This window comes from Pipistrellus hanaki, assembly GCF_964339955.1.
Source record: "Pipistrellus hanaki genome assembly, chromosome: 8".
Classification (NCBI taxonomy): Eukaryota; Metazoa; Chordata; class Mammalia; order Chiroptera; family Vespertilionidae; genus Pipistrellus; species Pipistrellus hanaki.
Genome location: NC_140510.1, coordinates 72,441,767 through 72,465,928, shown reverse-complemented (window position 1 = coordinate 72,465,928; position 24,162 = coordinate 72,441,767). Strand labels below are relative to the sequence as shown.

At 48.2% G+C, this 24,162-nt stretch overlaps 1 protein-coding gene across 2 annotated transcripts in view; it reads left to right on the top strand.

The window, feature by feature from the left end:
- The window catches only part of SATB2 (SATB homeobox 2), a 207,282-nt gene that overhangs the window by 46,114 nt on the left and 137,006 nt on the right, over positions 1-24,162 (top strand). For both annotated transcript variants that reach the window (XM_084893187.1, XM_084893186.1), the window contains one exon: positions 19,670-19,846. In XM_084893187.1, the coding sequence (XP_084749313.1) occupies positions 19,670-19,846 (177 nt within the window). The remainder of the gene's footprint in view (positions 1-19,669; positions 19,847-24,162) is intronic.

Here is a 24,162-nt window from a genome sequence, read left to right as displayed (position 1 = left end):
GTGAAGTGGTTTAAATAGTTTACACATGGTGGATTTTTAAAGATTTTTAAAAAAAGAAAAATTTTACTCTATATAGCATAATAAGTTGGAAAGATTTTAATTTAGAAAGCTTTAAAATGTAACAACTAGAACATAAAATTTCAATAATACAAAGTTTTCTTATTGAATGTTAATGGTTATGTTCGGGATTTACATTTATATACAGTAGTTTCCAAATGTGCATTGAAATGTTAATAATTTCATTTTCTTGTAACTTTTAATCATGCACAGATTGGAGAAAAGCTAAGCTTTTAAAAATGCACATTCTAAATTTAAAAAATGTTTAAAATATATTTCTATTTAGCAGGTTTTCATACTTGAAAGACTTTATATTTTGGAACGTAGTGTAAATAAAAAGCAGATTATATTTCTATCCCCCTACCTCCTTTTGTTTAAATTTTCTTTATGAAGCAATATAGTAAGTGTAGACAATTACAAAAGCACAGCTCTGCATTGTTATTACAATTTCCAGATATATTACAGTCCTGTAAATGTTGAAAAGGTTGCTATAATAATGACTATAATAATATGTTTTAAAAATAGAGCTCAAAATTTGGGAAGATGTACTTGTTAATCTTTATTGATGTTAGAGGGAGCCCCCCTTAAAAATAGCAGAAATTATTGTTAATTATTGTTAACTGTTCATTGATAAAATGGCAGTTTATCTTACTGCTTTGATAAACAGTGCGTGGGTAAATGTTTCTGAGTGCATTGGTTGCAATAGTAAATTTTTTTTATTTTTAAATTTCTTTGCTATTCTACTTTTTGAAAGGGGGGGCCTTTTGCTTTATTTTATTTATTTTAGTGTCTGGCTTTTAACTAGTTGAGGTGGTTGCCTTTTAATAGAGGACTGAAAAGTTCGTGTTTTGTTTTCAGCGTGGTTAGCTTCAGAAGACTCTAAGAAAGGGGTCAGTTTTACTCTCTTTCCCACCCTTTCTAGGATGTCTTAGCTCTTATCTTAGCGGTGTTTTAAAGGACGCGTGCAATAAAATATACGTGCTCAGATGTGTATGACAGTCAGCTTTTATAGAAGGTCCTCAGGAAGGGGGGAAAAAAAACCTAGGCTAATATCTCTTTAAAAAACATATGAAGGCCAGGAGAGAGTTTAGAGCAGGCAAGAGCACCGTGGTGTTGACAGCTTTATATCCCTGCTGGGTAACATTCACTTACCCGAACTGGCGTGCCTTGTCAGCTAGTAATTCACTCCATAAGGATTTGGAAAAAAAGGATGATTAATGGCGGGGAAATTTATATTTGTAAAATTGGTGATTAGGACTTACAGATCTATTTGAAGATTTAGAAAAAGCAAAGAACATGTAGAAGATGACGAAAATAAGAATCAGATGATCCTTTCTCCCACCATTAGCATAAGTACCTCCAGTGCTCTGCTGCTTGTAACACTTCAGCCAGGCAGCAGCCCACAGCGTAAACTGAAAGTGATGCCAGCCCAGTCCGGGCCAGGCGGGCTCGCTCCCCCTGCGTGGGGCCACTGGCCAGTGGCGGCAGGAGCACTAATTGAGTGTGCCTCATTCATTGTTCACAGAAGCAGTTTCAGTTCTTACTGTTTGGATTCAGGAGGAACTCCCAGACAGCTTCACTTAAACGGAGTGAACAGTGCCGGAGTCTACCAGATGGTGTCTTTGCTGATAGGAGGCACGGAACATCAGACGTCTCTTTTGAGATTTTTCATGTTCCTGTGACTTCTGATGCTTGGAGTGGGGTTCGGTGTTCTAGATTTCAGGGGGAAATGTTTAAACACTGGGAATATCTTTTAGTGATTTTTTTTTTTTGGTGTGGGGGGAAGGGAGAAAGAAATCATTTTTCATGTCATTTAATTTTGCTAAAGAATCGTCTGTTGAAGCTATCTTAGGACTAGTTGACTGGAAGTAGACCTTTTCTTTCTGCTGTCAGGCAACCCTTTCAAGAATATAGCTATCTTGTTGCAAGGAGACAAAAAATGATTCTTCTCCACATACTGATGGCCTCACGTCGGAGAGCAAATGTGATCGGTATTGGTGGCGGGTCTCCCTGAGCGGGAACATGGTCTGAGTGACTACATGGGGTCATTTCCTTTTCTGGTTGGGGATAGTCAGCATACTAGCAGTTGTAGAGACACACCTTTCTGTTTGAAAGGAGCACCGATATGAAAGGGTAGAGATATTGACTGATTGAAATGCATCAGATACTTAGAAACAGAGAGAGTGGTGTGGACCTGGGAAAGATAGAGCAACTGTTACATTCGTTTTAACCAAGGATAGGTGCCCGTGTGCTTGTAGGGAGGAGCCATTGCTTCCAAAGAGAAAAGATGGGGTTTCCCTCTCCCACTCCACTTTTTCTCTTCTTTTCTTTTCTTTTTTCTTTTTTTTAGGTTTTAAGATCTTTGAGATAGAATGAACTCAGGGATGGGTCATCCAGCCATCGAGCCTCTCCTCTGTAGTTTTGCTGAGGTAGAAAAATAGCCCTTCTCGAAAGTGTTTTTAGTTCTCGGCCTGTTATTAAAATAAAGATATACTTGGTTAAAAAAAAAAAATCTATGCCGTGGAACGAACATACACATTAAACAGAACACAGGGTATCCGCCCCTCCGAGTCCCGAGCATAATTGTCTGTTGCAAGTAATTTTGGAAGCCCTATGTTCCACCAGCAGAAACCCACTGGCCATTATAGATTGAGGATCATCTGCAGGGAAGTGTGTGTGCGTGTGTGTGTGTGTGTGTGTGTGTGTGTGTGTCTGCGTGTGTTGGAGCTGCGTGGCGGCCTGGAGGCATTCTGCTCTGTGACCCCCTCGGAAGGCAGCCAGCACCCCCTTTCCCAGGGATGTGACCAGAATCGGCCTCTACACCTGTCTGTGGGGAAGGAAACAGATCGATCATCATTTGTTAGCTCTTTTAAGAATATGAATGAGTTATTTTAAGAACATGGAAATCAGTTATATTCCAGGTAATTAGTGGGTAATTACTTGGTATATCTGGCAAACAGTCAGGTTTGGCGGCTGCACTTTAATAATTAAAAACCCTTCTTCTCCTTATTTTTATTTTCTTCTTCTCCTTTTGAAGAATTCAGTGTAGGGACAGTGTATATGTATATATCGAAAAGACATTAGATTACTCGGCCAGATGGATTTCAAATTGTAGTATTTTCTTTGGTCTTTTTAGAGGATTTTTGGTTTTTGCTGAGATGAAAATGGCCCATTTTCTCACTCTTAAAAAAGTTTCTTATAGCGAATAATCTCACATTTGGGTGCATACAGCATGGGCACAGTTTGTTATATTTCAGGAAATTTAAGCTTTCTTCTACATGTAAATAAATAAGAAGTCCTTTATATTCTTTTCCCTAATAAATAGTTCTTTTTTTTAAACCTATATAACTAATGTATGATAACGTAGTAGTTTTTACTGTCTGCCTTACATGAACACTGAGATACAATGGCATTTGGAACACATTTAACGATGAAGCATTTGACAAAAGTTGTATGTGTAACAGTTTGTCAGTGAAGAGTGACAAGTGGGAAATGACAAATGAAATGTTGGCATCGTCACTCTTTATTTTGATAAAAATGTCTCAATTTGCAGTGATATAATACTGCGTTGTATTATTTCATGAGTTGAGTGAGATGCAAAAGGGAAATTTAGATTTTGTGAACGGAAAATTAGCAGCAAAACTCTCTTTTCAGAAGCTTTGGCAGCAACTTCCGCCTCCCCCAGCTCCCCGAGAGTACGAACAGCAGTGAAATGTTGGATCTGACCCATACATTTTAACTCGTTATTTTTTGAGAGAGAGAGAGAGAGAAAGGAAGAAAGAAAGAAAGAAGGAAAACTGAAAACTGGTTTTGAGTAGGCGACCTTTAAGCTTAGCTGGAACAAATGAAGAAGAGAGTTTGTCTTTTCGTGTTTTCATTCTTCTCCTTAGAAATGAGTGACTTCCCTCTGCTGGCGTGGATTTTGTGGGCCCTTCTCCTTTCCGGTCCCCACGGCTCCTCAGCATGAATTCTGGGTGCCCAGAAAGAGAGCTGTGCCTTCCTTTTGTCTTAAGGTGCAAAGGAGACCTGAAGCCGGTCTGTGTGCTGACACTGGGGTTCTATATAGTCATCACCCACTCCTTAGGGGCCATGTGATAGGTATTTCAAGTCAGAGGCGAGGGCCCACGTGGAACTGAGGCCGAGTTAAAACGAAAGCCAGTTGGGGACTCACAGATCCCCCAAAGGCCGGCCTGAGCAGCGAGCTGTTTTCCAGGCTCTGAAGGCATGTTGGGCCCTTATTGTCAGCCATCAGGCGAACATTTATTTTCTCCTTTACATGAAACAAGCCCCACGGCCCTTCACAGTGTTTACAAAACCATGTTCCACGGTGGGGTTTTCTGAGCCATGGGACTCTGTGGCATTTCTGTTTGGTTTTTAAGTCCCAGAGCTGTTGTGCTGTTTAGTAGCGAGGGCCTTAGACACGGTGACAGCGTCAGCACAGTTACGTGGCGGGGAGAGGCCGCAGCAGAGATCATCTGGGACAACGCATGTCCTCCGCTCCTCATGTGCAAAGTTCTTCTGCGTCCAGACTTTTAAAGATCCAGGCAACAATGACCTCATGGGCAGTACCTTGTGCCTTAAACATATTGTGGCGGCTGGGTTTATGGCATTTGTTTTTTCCATTGTAAGTGTTGTGTCCACGTATAAGCTAGTGAGTGTGATTGATCCTAGTGTGACAAATGCTTAAAATACAGGGGGGAAAAGGCATGAATAGAAATGTCAAGAATTTGAACTTGAACTAAAGTTCCCCACCATGATGCCAGTCTCCTAGTGGAGCGAGAACCAGCTTCAGGTGTGGCTCTGACGCCGCGGGGTAAGGAGACTGCGGGAAGTGCTGAATGCCAAGTGTGATTGCTTCCGGTGGTATCGCCAGTGGCTAGTGTGGAAGGCACTTTTAGTTCTGCCCCTGACAAGTCCCCTTCTCTTTGGAACGGAGAACTGTCTCACCGCCGTGGGTGAGCGGACGGCAGCCTGACGTAACAAGCACGACCAGAACGTGGAGGGGGAATACTGCCGTCCCTGAAGGAGGCGCCTTTCCCGTCAGCCTGGGGGCTGCATCCTCGGAGGGTGCCAGGGACGAAGCTGCCCAGGTGTGAGAGGCGGCCACACGGGCTCTAGTCAACGCAGGTGCCTTCCAAAGAGGGGCTGCCTGCTTTTCATAGGAACAGTTTGAGTTTCCTTATATCGAGCACAGACACCTTTTTCTTTCTTTTAAAACCGTCTTTCATTGTCTTTGTGTTTGGCTGGGAAGTCACTGTATCAGGGCATGCATGTTGCTGGGTTTTTTTTTTTATAACTGAATAAGATGGATTTTCAAGTTTCCTTCCATATTAAAATTGGATACTATTACTGTACATGTTCCAATTATTGATACACGGAAGGGAAGGCAAAATTGCTAGCTTTGTAGGAAAATTCTTCAAATAGCAGTGTTTTCAAAATATGTTTGGGGGGGTGGGGTTCACAGAACAAGAACTTTCCTTTGTCACAACCCGAAGACGCTCAGAGAGCAGCAGGATCCGTGCCTCCCCGAGTGTCGCAGTCAAAGGAAACGGCCTGCCTTGCGAGGCAGGCAGGGGAGAGTGTATGTCGTTCTGGACCCATTTCCCGAGCAGTGATCGGAAACAGATTACAATAACAATTATACCGTGGGAAGATGCAATATCCATTTCTGCTTTAATTGAGTGACGGAATAATGAAAACATCATTAGGAAGAATGAGGTGGGCCTGTCACACAGCACACACACACACACACACACACACACACACACGTCTCGTCCTGAGGAAGATGCAGGGTGACCCAAGTGCTTTGCCCGGACCCCGCTGGGCTTTTCCCTAGAGCTGTCTGGGGGAGGACCCTCACTCCTCCCTGGGAAGGCTGGAGAGCAGCCCTAGGGGGCGGCTGCGCGGAAGACAGTAAATGTGCTCGGTGGCTGAGCGTCAGCCTGTGAACCAGGAGGTCACGGTTGGATTCCCGGTCAGGGCATATGGCCAGCGTGCAGGCTCAGGTCCCCAGTGTGGGGCCTGCAGGAGGCAGCCCATTGATGGTTCTCTCTCATCATTGGTGTTTCTCTCTCTCTTTCACTCTCCCTTCCTCTCTGAAATCAATTAAACATAGACATACATATACATACATATATATATATGCACAGTGCTCTTTGATTTTTGTCTTCATATACAGTGTGAGAAGGGATATCGTATTTTCTTTTATTCTACCTGAGGTGTACCTATCTCTTTTTTTTTTTATTTTTTAACTGTTGTCAATGGAAGTCAGAAGTGATGAATGCCCCTCTTGTCACAGCGCCCTGCCCGGAACGGTTAGGTGTGGTCCCTGGGCCTGTTGCTCCTCCTCCTCTGGACGCCATCACCAGGCTGACGGGGAGGGAGAGAGTGAAGGTGGAAAACGAACACCCTTATCCCTTCTCCGCACACTCGGGGCCGTGGGGGACCCCTCGTTTCCACGTGCTCTAGCCCCTGACACTCCCGCAGGCACACAGACTCTCCGGCTTCCATCGGCAATGCCGGCACCATGAGATCCACGCTGCTGAGCCCCCAGCCTCCTGGCCTGGGGTGCGAGGGGAGCTCTCAGCAACGTGGAGGCAGCCCCACGGCCCCAGGCCCTGGCCCACGCCAGCGGCCAGTGCCCTCTCCCCGGAGGCTGGGCTTCTCTGTGCCTAGACTCTGAGGGCCAGAAGCTTGGACGATGACAGTAGCATGAGCCCAGGCGTGGAGTTAGCAGACCTCAGACAGTGCCGGCGACCTGGGCAGCAGGAGCCTGGCCTGGAGTCTGTGGACTGTTCTGGAGAAGAGGGCTGTCCTCCGTGGCTCAGAGTGGCCTGGGGGTCAGTATTGAAAAAGCTTTCTGAGAGGAAAGGAATAGGAGAGGCAGGGAACCCCTCCCAGTGGGGGGTCTCCGAGTCCCACCCTGTCCCACGCATCCTCCGCCTCCGAGTGGAATTTACATCAAACAGCTCCAGAGGCTTAACACATGGAGTTCAGAGAGCCCCCTTAATGGTGTTTTCATTACAAACTTTTGTCCGCAAAGGGTTTTTCAGGTCCAACATGTACATAGCCCAGCAGCGTTGACGAATGCCATGAGCTTTAAGGGTCGCTTAGTGGTTCTGTTTTCTCTGGACCTTATAATTTAAACCTAAACATTAATTCCGGGTGGAACTTGGCAAAGCGTCTTCTTGCCTCGGAGGGGATTTTTGTTCTACAATAAAAGCATTTTTTTTTCTTCATACAGTCACCTTCTCCATGTCTCCCCTCCTCCCAGTAAATAGCAGCTAAATAGTCAAAGGTTTTAAAAGGGCTTATTTAGTTCAAAAGAGGGAGTGATTATTTTAGGTGAATTTAGCAATTTTCCATTCGTTCACATTGCAAGCTAGTGTTTCTGATATGAACAAGCAAGATCTGTGAGGCTGATAATGCAATGAAAATATTTTTCCTCTCTTTTTCGCTCTCTGTCTCGCATATACTGAAGTCATGTGGTAACTTCTTTTTTTTTAAATTAAAATTATATTTCATGACCCTTGAAACTTATAAATCAGTTGCTTGTCTTCTTCATTAGAAGCCCAGAGACATACACCATTAGTTTACATCAACCGGAATTATAACGTTGTCTAGAAGGAAAGGCGTTGAATCTCACTTTTAAGTAATAAAGTGACTGTATTTCCCAGTATTTGTTATTTTGGAAAACATACTTAAGGATTCTTTTTTTTAAATTGATTATGGTATCACATAATTGTCCTTATTCCCCCATTCCCATCCCAAACCCCTCCTCACGTATGCCCCCACCCCCCTGTTGTCCGTGACCACTGGTTAGACTTACATGCATGCATACAAATCCTTTGGTTGATCTCTCCCTCACCCCCACCCTTCCCTACCTTCCCTCTGAGGTTTGACAGTCTGATCGATGCTTCCCTGTCTCTGGGTCTGTTTTTGTTCATGAGTTTATGTTGTTCATTACTACACTAGAATTCTTAAAATGATATTTTCTATATGTCGGTGTTACGTTCAAGTTAAACTACTATAGGAGTCGGATGACAAGGTCATTGTGAATTTAAGAAACAAGTGCAGAAGCCCAGCAATGACAGAGTGCCATCCTTTCATCCCCAGAAGGTGTTGAGAATGCTGGGGAGGGGTACCTTCCTGGGGAAAGGCGTCCATGGAGGGTGGGGCTGAGCGTGGGTACCCCCAAGCTTTGTCCTCTAGGTGGGCAGAGGTGGTGTTAGGAGACTCACTCCCCCACCCCCACCCCTTTAACTATTGAGGAGCAAGCTGTCCTCTGAAAGGGAAGCTATTACACGTTTAAGACCCACGTAAATGTGTAATGTGACGGGTAAATAAGGTGATCCTGATCTCTTTTTTTTTTTCTTTTCAAATGAATCGCCAGGTAACAGCCAGAGAAACGAGCTCTGTTTACAGGCCCATTCCTATAGCCAGTGTGAGCCTTAAGCGCATTTTTACGGCGAACTTATAAATCTCCCTACACTGGAGCTCACCACGGAACGCCTGCCAACCCTGTCACAAAGGGCCATTCGTTCCCCAGGGAGTTTCAGGAGGAACAAGAAGGGCAGGCAAACGTTGGGACTGCAGGAAGAGCCGTTCAGTGGCACGTGCATTTTTTTTTTATTTTCCCCCGCTGCGGCCCGACCGTCTGGGGACCCACCTGCGCGCTCAGGGTGGGTGCCGCGCGTTCCCCGTGGAAACCCACAGAATCCCAATTAGCACGGGGTCGGGGCAGAAAGGCACCTCTTTTCACACCGTTCCAAGTGGTTAGTGGAAAACAAGCTGCAAAGTAATTCCCTTTGGCCCCCCAATAAAAAGATTTATGGCAACATAATTCTCAGCTTCATAATGGGGCTGTTGTAGGGTTGTGTTTGATATTTATAAGACTGAAATGCAGTCCATGTACCCAAACTGAGCATTTATTGTAAACAAGTTCACTGCCAAGAGCTTATAGGCTGTCAAACACGATTAGAGGGGAGATGGATGCCGGGCTTGGAGGCGGCTCTTTCTGAGCGGGGAGCGCCCCGGGATGTGCCCTCTTCCTGCGATGAGACCCCTCCAGGCTGGCTGGCTGGCGGGCAGCCTCTCGTGTATACAACGCACACAGGCCTGCTCTTTGAAACACGTATCTGCTTGTAATCCTTCGTCTGTTACCAAACTAAAGAAATGAACGTAGGCGCCTGGAGACTTTGACCATCGTCATCCGGATCTGGGCCCAGAGGGTGCTAAGATAAAAGAGCCCCTGCCACCACACCCGTCCTCGAGTTCACACCGATGATCCTCGAGTTCACACCCAAGCCTGCGTTATACCCACAAAGGCACCCACCCCTGCCTCCTAATGTGGAGTTGTTGTTTTTTTGTTTGTTTGTTTGTTTTTGGTCTTGTTTTGTTTTGTTTTTTTACAGTTTAATTCTACTTTATTTTTTTAAAAATTTCTTTATAGATTATGGTGTCACATAATTGTCCTCATCCCCCCATTCCCATCCCAAACCCCTCCCCATGGATGTCCCCACCCCCTGTTGTCCATACCACGGGTTAGGCTTATATGCGTGCACACAAGTCCTTTGGTTGATCTCTCCCCTTTGCCCCCGCCATTTGAAAGGAGCCTCTGACCTGTCTCTCTGCTTGGGAGTTGAGCTCTGCCTTGAAACAGTTGCCTTCGTGGCTCAGAAATTATGAGAGGAAAGGATTTATGAATCCAGAGCATCTGCGGGGAGTGAAATCTTTTTCAAATTGAGATGTTTTATATCTGGGATTACGCCCAAGTTTAAAAGGATGGGGTGCCTTTCCAGGGCCCTTATTGTTTTCTGTAAGGAAAGTAGAAACTTATTTTTTTCCCTTAATATTTAGATTTTATTAATAATTATTTTTTTTTTCAGGAAACCGGTCACTTTGGGCTTTGGTGACACTTCTCAAAGAATAACACTCCTGTGGCTGGCTGGTTTCCTTTTAGATAATGTCAAGGGCAACTATAAGATTTCCATTCAGTTTATACCCAGTGGCTTAAGAGGTTTCTTAGGTTATTTTAATACTAAATTTAGCATTTCCTCTTGGAACCTATAGACATTATAGAGTGGATGTCTTCAAATAAAAAAAGGAATTACATTCACTTTCTCTGCTCTGTTTTTCTTGGCTAAGCAATTGCTATAGATTACGCAGGTACACATACACACACACACACACACACACACACACACACACACAACGCACCTTGGAGTCCATCTGTGGGCACCGGGCTCTCCCCAGCCTGTGAGCTGGGTTTATTAACTTCCTCTCACTCACAGCAATAATACCCTCCGTATTGCCATCCGAGGTCCCCGTGTGCCCTGAGGGGACTGCAGGGCACCCTGCTCTTCTCTGTCTGCTCTCTCCTCTTCCTTTTCTCCTGCTGGCAGCCCGGAGAAGGGCTCTGGCGGAGACATTGGTGAGGGGCCCCCACGAGAGTGGCTCCTGGGGCCGGGGAGGGTGGCCATGGCCGCCCCACCCAGCTCAGCATTGTCAGCCTGCATTCTGCTCCCAGGGATGACATTCACACGTCTGTCTGTCACACACCCCTGCCTGCTTCGCTGTGTGAACCCTAAGCACAGCCAGTGAGGTTTCCTTTTGTAAGGGAGAGATCCTTTTATCTTCCACGATAAAAACTTTACCTTTTCCGGGTTTTATTTGATAAAAGGAAAAAAAAAAAATCTCTCCACTCTCGTATGATTTCCTTTGGGACTTTGCACCAGTGTTTGAGCTCAGTTTTTAATAATTTTGGCGAGTTAAGCTCCCCAAAGAAAACACGCGTGTGCTGGGAAATATCCCCACCAGAAGCCGGGGTAGTCTTGTCTTATTGGCAGCGAGCGCTTGATTCCGTTATTAATTCCAGAGAACCTCGGTACAGCCAACCTTTCCGTAACGCCACACGAATCAAGGGCTTTCCATTTTAATGGTTCAATTAGGTAAAATAACATGTAGGTGGAGTTCAGAACCTGAGGTGATGAAGCAAATGATTGCATGAAGACGATTTTACCGGCTCCTTTTGGACATACGGGACTCTGATTTGCAAATTGCTTTCCCAGAGAGGGTAATGAGAATGAGGCGAGTGGCAAATGCATCTTCGCTTAAATATGATTCAAAAAGCTATCCTCTGAGAAAGCTCTAGAGTAAAATTTTTACGGAATGGAGGACGGAGGACAGAACCCTGAGGTTGATGAATTTTAGGGTCCAGTCCCACTTCACATGCTGTCGAGTCTCCAGACACTTAAGAACGTCTGCGTCAGTAACCCACTGTGAAAGGAACCCCCAAAATTCAGTGAAACAATGTGCCGCACTGGTGAACTTTTTTCTGATACACAAACTTGCATATTCTACTTTTTTTTCCTTAAAAACATTAAAAACAAAACAAAACATGGGATCAGTAAACGTTTTTGTCTCGCTCTGTGGTTATTAAACTTAGAATAGATGCTGCCGTCCTGCCATGCCGGTCTTAGGTGGGCCTGCAGGGAAGCCCCCCGGGGTCCAGGGGTGCAGAGTCACGGGGTACAGTGCTGCGGGCCCTGGAGTCACACACCAGTGACTGCCATGCTTTCCGGGTGGTAAGCCGACAGGTTCCGTCACCCGTGGTGGTGCACAGCCCTGGGGTGTGGGGTGCTCCCCCCGAGCTCACTGGGGGGGGTCCTTTCGGGATGGCTTTCCTGTCTGCTGCTGCTGGACGCAGTGCCGTGGACAGCTCAGCTGCTGGGGTGTCACGGGGACGAACAGCGCTGATACCCCCTGTTTGTCAGTGTGCTAGGCCTGTCCAGCCGGGTGAGCACTGGTTCCCTGGGGCCAGCATTCACTGCGGGCCACTGTAGGGCAGCTCAGGGGTGCGGGGAGAGGGGGGACGGAAGAAGACTCACCTGAGGCCAGATGATGCTGGAGGAGGGGCGGCGGCCCCGCCAACGGCTAAGTGGGCATGTCTGTCCTCAGGGCCTCAGTGCCTCGGCTCAGGCGCGCTGCGGCCCAGCGCCCGGTGTGGCCCAGGCACACGCGGTGCCTCCCGTGGCCTGCGGAATGCCACTGTGCCAATTGCCAGGCCCCCCGGCTCCTGCCACCACGTGTCCGAACCGGAGAAGATTGCCAGGTGGAGCGGTGATCTCAGCCTGAATGGGTCTGGAGCCATATTTCTGGAACTCCAGCTCTTGCTTCTCTGCCACCCTCACCCCAATTTGAGACTTCCGGGTAACAAGGGAGAAGAGGCCGGAGTTCACCCCGCCGGCCCCAATCCTCGGCCTGTTTTTGTTCTCATCTTCCAACGTTAGGATCTGCCTCAGGTTCTGAAAGGGAGCTTCCGGTTTTAGTAGAGGGAACTCGGAGGATAAAATATTTCTTGATCATATCCCCTCTGCACCCCCCAAGGAGCCTTCCTATGGAAGCTTTCCTGCGGAAGCTCTGGTTGGAGGTCTGCTCTGGAGGTACAGGCCGCTGGGGCGGAATCTGATTTCTGCACCTCCAGCTCATCTGTCCCTTTGAGGGCTGATTAGGCGGAACGCCCCTTCCCCATCTTCTTAGGATCACCTGTTCCTACGCCTGGGAGCCACCCAGGCCGTCTGCTGTCCCGCCTCTGCCTCTGTGCCTGCCTCCTCCCGGGTAAGAGGGAAACAGGAGACTATGGCACAAACTCCTCATGGAATCTGTGGTTCCCAAGCAGAGGAGACGGAGGAGCCTTGGGAGTGGGCATCTGGTCCACCTGTGGGGGGCTCCCTAGTCCCCTAAAGGGTGTTCTCCCCCATCCCAAGACTGGTTATGACATGTCCTTATCTCATGGCCTGAAGTTCTTTTCATCGGCAGCTGATGGGGGTACAGTGTGTTTCTGTTTACAGTATAGCTCAGGGGACTCAGGTGCTCCTCCGGCTGCACAGTGAGGGTTAGGTTCTTTATCTCTGGAATGCTGGAGCTCAGCCCCTGGGGGAGCGGTGGCAGGAGGGGAACCTTGGAATGTGGCACTGCTGGCTGCCCTGGCCGGAGGGAGGCCCGGTGCCTGGGAGAGCACAGCAGGCAGATGAGGGGAGTGGGACAGATCTGTTGTGTCCATTGGGAAATGTTGGCTGAGACCCTGGGGGGTAGAGGAGGGAGAGAGGGGCGGGGATATGAGGGACACCAACCGTATTCTCTTTTCTGTCTTTGGTTGCAATTCTTGGTGCTCACACTTACTTCCATTGTTGGAAGGAAGTGTCTAGAGGTTAATATTGGCAAGTTATTTCTCTTGTTGTCTGGGTGAACATGATTGTGTGTGTGTGTGTGTGTGTGTGTGTGTGTGTGTGTGAGAGAGAGAGAGAGAGAGAGAGAGAGAGAGAGAGAGGATAGAGAGAGGTGTTAGATAGCAAGTAAGGGTTGTTTTGCTTTTTTTCCAGTAAATTTGCAATAAGAAATGATAGCTGCTACCCTCCCTCCCTTCTCTGCCAGCCCCTGAAGACCCCGTATGACACACTCGATTTACTTGGTGGGACTGGTTGGTGTGTAGGGGTCTGTGATTTATTGATAGTGGGGCTAGCTGAGTGTGGTGCTTTACTGCAGGTTCGGTTTTATGCAAAGAGCAGGCAGGGAAGCTCTGCCCTGGAGCCTCTGGAATCTTCCCTTAGGGGACCTCCTCAGGCGATAGAACCAGAAGTACTGGCAGCCCCTGGGAGGGGCGGGCCTTCTCCCAGCAGGAGCCCTTGGAAAGGGGAGGAGGAGGGCTAAGCTCCTGTCATCTCAGACTGGCTCCTGACATTCAGGCGGCAGGTCCATGCCTGCGCACAGGTGGCCCCAGGATCCAAGGGGCCGGGAAGGAGGCTGGAGACCATGCTCACCCACGTCAGAGTGTGGCCCTCGATGGGAGCCTTTCTTTGCCTGTGAGGGACTGGGGTTGGGGGCCGGGTTTGGTTCCTCCTCTGCACCTGGCCCAGTGCTGGCCTGTGGCAGGCCCTGAGAAGGCGAATGCGCTGACAAGCAGCGCAGGTCACCCCTGGACACAGCCAGCGGGGTGGGGAGGGGCCCTGGAGCTCTGTGGGTGGGGGCTTGGGAGTTATTTTTTGACCCCCAAGAGAGCAGACTGCTGGGGGTTTAGAGTTGGCTAGCTTGAACTGCTCTTCTTTTGCCTCCCTGGGTTTCTTTGAGCATGTTCCTTAGTTTCTCAGAGTATTGATTTCAGAGAGGAAGGGAGAGGGAGGAAGGGAGGGAGGGAGGGAGGGAGGGAGGGAGGGAGGGAGGGAGAGAGAGAGGAGAGAGAGAGAGAGAGAGAGAGAGAGAGAGAGAGAGAGAGAGAGAGAGAGAGACATCGGTGATGAGAGAAAACCATTGATTGGCTGCCTCCTGCATGCCCCCCACTGAGGATGGAGCCCACTATCCCTGCATGAACCTTCCCTGGGAATCTAACCTTGACCTCCTGGCTCGTAGGTTGACACTGAGCCACCCTCGCTGGGCAGTTTCTCACAGTTTCAGTTGCCTCCTTTATTAGAGGAGGGTAAGAATCACCCTCTCCCCGGTCCACGTGGGGAGGAAACATGGAAGAGTGCTCATGAGTGAGGAGCTGCCATGCAGAGCAGAGGTTGCTTTGTGTCCTAACGTGCGTGGAAGGCGTGGAATCCGGCGGTCTGCTGGGCCTTCCTGCGTCGTTCATGGCGAGGCTGGACACCCGAGTGCTGAGGAATGCCTGCTCCTCAGGCCTTTTCATGGCAGGGTCGTGGCATTGTTCTTTAACACGAAGGAGCGGGAAAAAGCCTCTCCCTGTGAGAGGAGCGGGATTAACAGAGTTAGGAATGCAGGAGCCTGCAGTTCGCTGGCTGATCCAGAGAAGACATCACGCACAGGACACCTGCCCGCAGGCCTCCCACGACCTGGAACACAGGCATGATGGCTGAGGAGCCTTCAGAAGTGCCCGTGACAGTCGTTCCGTTTCCTAACCTCCAGTTTCTCATGAATTTATCCTGTGTCAGGAAGCCATCGTATGTGCTGGTGTTGGGCAGATTGCTTAGAGCAGCTCTGTCTGGCAGGAAAAAAAAAAAAAAATATATATATATATATATATATATATATATATATATATATATATATATATTTGAGATACACATGTAATTTTAAATATTCTAGTAGCTTTATTTATTTGTTTTTAATATATATATATATATATATATATATATATATATATATATATATTGATTTCAGGGAGGAAGGGAGAGGGAGAGAGAGATGGAAACATCAGTGATGAGAGAGAATCATTGATCGGCTGCCTCCTGGTGCCCCACATTGGGAATTGAGCTCGCAACCTGGGCTTGTGCCCTGACCGGGAATTGAACCGTGACCTTCTGGTTCATAGATTGAAGCTCAGCTACTACTAAGCCATGCTAGCCAGGCTCCAGTAGCTTTATTTAAAAAAAAATGTTTAAGAAATAAATGCAAGTTAATCTAATAATATTTTATTTTGAATATTATTTCTATATCAGTTAATTTTAGTTATTCATGGTGCACTTATTTTTTGCTACTAAATCATTGAAACTGAGTGTGTGTTTTTTATACTTACAGTGCATCTCAGTTCGGGACTAGCCCTGTTTCGAGTGCTGAGCGGCCACACGTGGTGATGGCTGTTGAATTGGAGAGGCAGTTTTCAAGTGTGGTGCTCTTACCACCTTTACCATTTGGCTATTGGGCACATTGACCCTTTTAGGCCATTATTATTGGCATCTTATAAAACCTGGCTACTCAATGATCATTTGTAATATTTTTATTACCAAGCAATGCTTTTCACTAAGTATCCTGAATATTGATTAGGGGACTCTGAAAAAAAAATTATTGGTCTCTCTCCATACATTTCTCTCCATAAAATGTATGAATGCTGATTTTGAAAAGAAGGAAAGCAGATGGCTCCCAGGGTTTGAGGGCTGTCAGACCCTTTAACTAGGCCGCACTGTGTATTCCTCACGGCGGCTCTGGGATGTGGATATTACCACTTGCATTTTGCTGGGAGGAATTTGAGAGCAAATACATGATTTACGGTCGTTCTCTTAGGGAAGGGGAAACAGTGCCCGGATTTGATTCCGGGGTTGCCTGCATCCTGACTCGGAGCTTAGTCACCCCATCCTCAGCCACCTCCCTCCAGGTCTCGGTGCTCGTGGCCGGGCGGCTCTTTCTAATCACACGCCCCTCAGAAGTCATGTCGCAATGGCGCGGCACTTTGGGCAGCACCAGTACTGACAGTTGGGGAAGCATTTTTCTGGGAGAGAGCGCCTCACGCTTATCTGGCCTCTATGACAACAGCATTCACCACGCAGCCCCGTCGGCAGAACACGTGTGGTTTTTCCGATGGCCGTGGCTCCGTGCCTTCTCCTGCATTACACTCCCGGCTCCCTCCCCTCCCACAACTGTAAAAGGCTTAGCGAGGCTTCCGATCCAAGGCTCAAAGGTCTCCTGATCATCTGGAAGTGGGTCTGTGCTGCAGGCAGGAAACAGGCATGAGCTCTGGACTTGGGGCTGGGGAGCAAGGGCTGTGTTCCCTTCGTGGTTATTTCTAACTCTGGTTGTCAGAGGATTTGGGTTTTACACGGCTCTTCTCTCTCTTCTCTCATCGGACTTCTCTTGTGATTTTCCCCGTTCTTCATTCATGTTTGGAAGTGCTTTCCAAAGAGTCTCTGTATTTTCATCTGTTGCCACTTTTTCCTTTCTCTTTCTTTTTTCTCATTTTGCCTGGAGTGTGTGTATGTGTGTGTGTGTGTGTGTGGGGGGGGTACCGAGGGGAGAGGGGGACCAAACAGATAAACACCTTCTTTTGGAATACATTCGTACACATTCTTTTAGCATCTCCCCACCCCCCACAGAGTTGCTTCCAAAGGCTTTGAGAACCTGGACGGTAATGTTCTTCTTCTCCACAACTGACCTCGATTGTACTGTTTTTCATCTCTCTTGTCACTGTCCCTGGGAACTGAGTTTGTTTTTCCTGTTGCCCCCTTCTTTTGTAAGGGTTGTACCTCATTGTGAAAATTTCATAACTGTTTGAAATCCTAGCGAAGAGGTACATTTTTCTAGGGATCAAATATAACCTGTTTATGATTTTCTTTGGTATCTCATACCTAGGGACTTCTTCAGAACACATTTATTATCGCACCCTTCTGGTTAATATTGTGTTATTTTATACATTACCTCAAAGCCCTTGCTTTTTTCTTCCTAACAAAGCAGGGGATGCGTGTGAGGGATGGGTGTTTGCTCTTTGACTGAGGGGTTATGGTTATCATGTCAGACAGCAACTGCTTCCTCCAATCACTGAACTAAAATGTTTGGGAGGGATTTCGGTCACTGACACTTCATGGAGTAGACCCCTGTGCTACCTTGCTGTATTTCATATTGAGCTCATTGAACTATGAATACCGTATTTAAGAATTAATAGGGTCTTAAGTTTTCTCCATTGACCCTGCACTTGAGGAGGATTTATGGTTCCTGAGGAATGGCTCTGTAATAGGTCCCCGAGCCCCTGGACTCACGGGAAGGTGTTCTCTGTGACACTCAGGTTTGGCATTAGGAACTGCATCTGGATTGTCAGCATCGAGACTCACGTACACGCAGGTGTCAGTGGAGAGGTGGCTCATGGCACCCCTGCCGACACGGCCCTATGTGTGCATGTTTGATATTGAAATCTTTAAAAGTAGAAATCCGCCTGCTTCCTCAGACAGAGCTTAGGTACCCGTATGTGAGAGCTCAAAGGTCTAAAGGGGGGCTGCTCCCTGCCGGAGGAGCCTCTCAGGAGGGGGTCCTATAAAATGCTGTTATTCTTGCTTCGGAAGATTTTACAGCCACTGCAACTGCATGGAGGGCAGCAGCCAATCAGACTTGCTCTCACTTGTCTCCCTGGTGCCACGGGGGACACCTGGCACACAGTAGTATCTCATACCTGAATGAGATACTTGGGGGGAAAGCTAGTTTTTACTATTCCTTACACGTCTTCCTTACATTTGGGAATACACTGGGCATAAAGAAATAAATAAGCATTTCTTTAAAGATGTATTTTGTAAGGCACCCCATGGCCAGGCTGCATTCTCTAATTTGTCCAGAACCGTCAGTCTGCTCCATCCTTATTTCCTGTTTCCCATAAGTCACCCATCCATGGTGCCTTCGGTCTGAGCAGCGCCGGTGCTTTGCAGTTGTCCAGAGCAGACCCTGAGTCAGGGATGATGCGGTGTGACCTGTTAGAGTGTTGTGCCGGCTTAATACCGATTACCACGATCCCTAATGATAGCAGCTCCTAATGAGGGTTATTACTGTTAATAAGGATTGCACTTAATAATGACACCCAATACTTAGTATCTTTAATCATAATAATTAGCACCTGGGAACCAGTCGTGCCTTTATATTATCTTCAGAACAAAAACCTGTGAGCTGGAGTGTCTGCTGCCTCCCTCTCTGTCCAGATGGGTGTGAGTCAGGCTGCCCGGGTCCGGCCACAGGGAAGGGCCCCCCCCCCTTCCCCACACAGCATGGTGCAGAGGGGTCCTCTTCAGAGGGAGGGGCCTTCACAGAGACACGCACCCCCATCCCCTCTCTCCGCCTGCACCCCCCATCCTTCGGAACTTCGGATCTTCCTTGCACAGAGAGAAGACCCAGAGCCCATTGAGAGTCCATCACATCCCCATTGGTGCAGGTCCCATGGGACAGAGTCCATGCTTATTGCTTGTATGTTGGTGAAATGTCGATCTTCTCATGCCTTGGCTATGTTTAGATTCAAACTCCTGTACAACTTTATTTTATTTTTTTAAATAAAAAAAAAAAACAGTGTATAAAAATCTTTGGCAAATTAAGCATTTTTTAGCGTTTCACACTTCGATACAAAGCAGAGAAATATTTCAGTGACAACAGATTTCAACAGATTTTTTAACGAGGCTAATTTGCTTTATTCTTTGGGGGAGTTTACTTCTTTTTTCCGAAAACACAAGGAGAGACAGTCCCCCTCCCAGGGGTCATGGGTGTAGGCGGATAAAAATCGTAATTCTAAAGAAGACAGAGTTTTTTCATTCTGATGAATATGGTGGCCTGAGCTCACCATCCGTCCAGGCGTTCAGGGACGGGTTATTGCGGGCTCACGGCTGACCTATTTATCAGGATTTAGAAAGGTAAGATAGACAGGAGAAGCGGCTCTTCCACGCCTTTTGAGGTTCTGGTACAGGGTCACACCATGGCACAGGCCCTGAAGTCCAGCCTACCGTCCTATTGGGAAATGTACAGCCCTTTCCGACCAAAGCAGATCTGACCTGGAAATACTCGTCCTGATGGATAGTTAATGATAAAACCATGGACTGGAAGGGGAAGGGTGTGGGGAGGGGGGGCCCGCAGGCCACCGCCTGGACCTCACCTGTGTGCCACCTGGGAACTCGAGTGCGGCCCTCCACTTAATGACTAGCATCGGAGGCCTCCTGCCATGGCCAGGGCAGGCTGGCCGGCCTGAGGGCAATAAAGGAGGGAGGACAGCTCTCCCATTAGGCCCACCTGACGAGAGGCTTGTGCAATCTAAACCCTCACGGGTCACAGATGAGTGGCTTTTACGACTGTCGTCTCTTCCCTGGCGGTGGCCGAGGTGCTCCCGGTAATGTGTGCGTTCTGCTCTTGCCCCGTGTCCCCCCAGGGCTGATGATTCCTGTCTTCTGCGTGGTGGAGCAGCTGGACGGCTCTCTCGAATATGACAACAGAGAAGAACACGCCGAGTTCGTGCTGGTGCGGAAGGACGTGCTCTTCAGCCAGCTGGTGGAGACGGCGCTGCTGGCCCTGGGCTACTCGCACAGCTCCGCGGCCCAGGCCCAAGGTACGTCCTCCGCCCTCGGCCGCATGCTCTGTCCGTGCCGGTGTGCAGAAGGGTGTGCTCCCCGGAGTCATTCTCCCAATAAGGATTGGGGGAGATGGATGGTCAAATGGAGCATCTTGCTCAAGCAGTGAGCAGCAGAATACTTTGTGCAGAGTCTTTTCAAAAAAAAATAAAAAAAATAAATAAATGTATTTTTATTGATTTCAGAGAGGAAGGGAGAGGGAGAGAGACGCATCAGTGATGAGAGAGAATCATGGATCGGCTGCCTCCTGCACTCCCCACACTGGGGGTCTAGCCTGCAACCCGGGCATGTTCCCTGACCGGGAATCGAACCGTGACCTCCTGGTTCATAGGTCGATGCCCAATCCCTGAGCCACGCTTGGCAGTGGAGTCTCATGTTCTGGTTGCGTTGGGAAAGATTGGACCAGCACCTCCAGAGCCCCCCAAATCGCCTTGCATTTCAAAGGGACCCCCCCCACGGTGCTTCTGATGGTTTGTTTTTCATTGATAACCGCGGTATTTCCCCTAAGTCCCCAAGATGGGTATGTTTTTGAGTTGGGATTGAGGTGTTTCATCCCTAACTTGCCAAACTTTAGCACACGATTTATAAGCGCTCATTTAAAAAAAAAATGTGTTTACTGCAACTTCCGCACTTTACAATCGGCTTTTCATTAAATAGGCAAAAAATGGATGCATCTGATTTTTGTGCCTTTGAATGCTGCTTTGTGGTTTTGATGTGATCCATTCATTAAAAAAAAAAAGAAGAAGAAGAAAAAAAAAGAAACCTCAGAGCTATTGTGATCAATCCCTCTCACCTATTGAATTGGGTATTGAAACGGCATCGGGGTTTCAGCGTGCGTGCGGCGCAGAGCCCATTGTTCTGCCAAAGGACGCACAGAGCAAACAACAACAAAAACAGCCCCGAACCTTGAAGAATAGAAAAAAAATTTTTTTTTGACTCAATGGAATGCTTATCCTTGTTTTCCAGCTGAAATGACTGAGTTGCATAGTTGATGACAATAGTTACAACTAGAGGAGAGAGACCTGGGACTACGGGGTTTTGTTTTCTGTCCCAGTTTCCTACGTCTGCTCCTGTCGATGGCCATCTTCACCTGCGTGGATGTGCCAGGGGCCTTTGCTGTTTTGCGGATGAGTTCCCCTTCCAGAAACTCCTAAGAACTGTCAGTCAGAACATCTATTTGTTCCGATAAGGACACCAGGGGAGGTGGGGCTGTCTATGCAGAATAACAAACAGGGTGACCGAAGAGACGGGGTTTCAATGCTCAAGCTCTGGACCCTGATTTTGTAAGCTGATCATTCATCACCTTAAAAAAATGCTGTCATGAAGTATCTGAATTCTATCTCAGTTCTACCAAAATAACCACCCCTCCGGAAACAGGGGGTCCAGGAGGTGGGATTCCTGTGAGCCCAAGTGCCTTCCGAACTCCACCTGGAGTGCCAGGCAGGCCGCTGCTGCCTACAGAGCATGGTGGCATCCACTGCTCCGCCTACAGCCCATCCTGGCGTCCGCTGCTCTCACAGCAGCTCAGGGAAGGAGGGTCCGGCTCCTTTCCCCGAGGGCCTTCCTTCTGGTGGGAAGGATTCAGGAGGCGATCGCCAGCAAATTGCCCGCCGGCAGCACGCTTTCATTCCACTCTATGGAATAAAGGGTTCGTCCCCCCGCCCCCCCAACGTTTCATGCCATTTTAGGGATATTTCTCTCTGAATGTAAAGGTCATTGTCTCCCACTGCTTGCATCCTGGCGTGCCAGCTTCCTGCCTGACAGGCTATCCATCTCCGTTAGCAGGCTGCTCAGCGCGCCGTGAGCCCACATGTGGAGCGCGCAGCGCTAAGTGGCCGAGATTCGCTTCTTGGCACGGGCCCCGGGAAGGGGCGCAGGAAGAGTGCACCGGGCAGCCACACCGTTCCGCCCAGTGGTGCGGACGAGAGCCCTGCACACACACACACACACACACACACACCCGCCCCGTGTGGCCTGCTGGCAGGAAAGACCGGCTGCAGTGGAGACTTACACTGTGGGCAAGTTAAAAGCGAATGTCCGCCTCCCCAAAGTTGGTGAAAACACGGGTTTAAAAAACTCAAGCTATTGCACGTTTAAAACGTTGAATTGCCGTTCGGAAGGAGCCCTGGGACACAGTCGTGCTTTATTGTGTAGCTAAGCCAGAGTCTTACTCACTAGCTCCTGCCCTGTAACCTCCCAGAGGGAAGCAGCAGCCGCAGGGTGTGCAGTTTGCTTTGCATCAGGCCGCTCGGTCTCTGCGGTGGGCACCCGGGAACATTCGAGTGCATTAGGTCTTTGCTGTCGTTTACATCATGGGGGGTCTGCCCGTTGGCTGCTTGTTGTTATGGAACGAGCAGAGAGCATGATGGGACGGTCGGGCAGCAGAGTGGGAGGAGGCTGGGAGAGGCAGCAGGGCAAAGTGTGGCCTCGGGTTCGAGGCCTGAGGTTTCACATCTCTCGTTTTCTGGTTTGTTTGGTGTTGGTTCTGGCTGTGAGTGTTTAGGCAATTCCCCAAGGGGTGGGGAGCCCCAGCCAGTCCTCTGCCGCCTGGGATGGCCTGTCCTGAGCCCTTCCTGCGGGCAGAGCCACGCTGCGGGGAGCGGACTCCGTGCACCTGCTGTGGAGCTGGAGGCCTTGGGGCCCGATCTTCCCCGTGGCCGTGGCCGTGGCCGTGGCCGTGGCCAGAAACGAGTTGCGGTCATCGGGGTGGAATGGTACTCGCGGTGCCTTTAAAAGACAGGAGGGCTTCGCGGTGCCATTATTTGGGAGTGATGCTCAAGTCCCAGTGACGGGCCCGGCCCACGCTCCTGGGTGTGGGGCCATCCCTTTTTCTTGTTTTCAGATTGTAATCAGCCACCTATACATGGCCCAGGCTGTGGAACTGTTGTTGGGGACAGTAGAAGGAACCTGACAGAGGATTTTATTTTTATTTTTCCTATTGTTCTAGTTTTATTGATTTATTCAAGACTTTATTTTTATGTCGACATGATTACAGATGCCCCTTGGCCCAGCACCACCTCCACCAGCACCCCCACCTCCACCAGCACCCCCACCTCCACCAGCGCCCCCACCTCCACCCCCACCCCTTCTGGGAGAGGCAGTTTCTTTTTCTGAGGGGGCACGGCCTCTCAGAGGTTGTATTGATAAAGACAATTTACTTTCAAAGGATGATAGATGCTCCACTAACATGGAATTCAGAGATTTCCAATTCCCACCCCTACCCCCTTTTCATAGTAACCTTCTTTATTTCAAACCAGCAACTGGTTCCCAAGAGAGAGACAGGCACGGGATACGTCATACATCACAGGCACTCTGCTCGCAGCCTACCCAGAGCCCGCACCTCCCAGCACACACGCCAGGAGCTGCGATTCTCAGGGCTGTGAGCTCCGGGACGCAGCTGATCTGCTGCTTTGTGTATGCAAAGCGCTGAGGATGGCAGGCTCTTAGCTTTCCCCAGGAGAGGTGGGCTACGCTGCAGTGAGCAGCAAGGACATTTTATAGGGCACAGGAGGCTGTGTGTCCCTGTCTCTCAGCCAGAGTCTGCTGGTCTCTTGGAAGAGGGCTGTGAATCCAGGGAACTTCTATGCAGAAACCCCCATTTTCTTTTCCCACTTAAACTCATCACTCCATTCTTCTCCTTCCCCTGCCCTCCCCTGCCCTCTCCTCCCCTCCTTTCTTCCCTTCTCCTCCTCTCTCCTTCCCTCCCCTCACTCTCCCAGAGTAATGCAGCTATCACTACAGTATTAATTACATAAAATTTCACATATAAGCACAGAAAAAAAAGGTCAGGAAATATATTATGTCAACAGGATGGACTAAGTGGGATTTTATCTTTTTTTTTTCTAATCAGAAAACAGTATATAAATAGGAAATTCTACTTCATGAATTCTTCTCTGAAGAAGTAGGAAGTTTCTGTTTTATTCCCCCATTTTGATAACCAGTTCACGTTGTCCCTAATTTATCTGTAAATGTGAAAACTTGTACATAGTACAGATGAATTTCTCTTGTTTTATTCTGTTCCAGATTTTAAAAAGTCAGTAGGTCATGCATAGGTTCCTATGTTGTATAAACCAAGGCATTCCTTAGAGTCTTCATAGTGCTAGGTGACACTGACTGAGCAGTTACTCTATGTCAGACACTATTCTAGAAGTTTCCATTCATTGAGTAATTTCATTTTCACAAAAGCTCTTTTAAGTAAACTATGTTTCCCATTCCACAGATGAGGAAACTGAGGCGGATAAACAGGGGACTAATGTTCCCTGTGGTATAGGACTATCAGAGTCCTTCACCACAG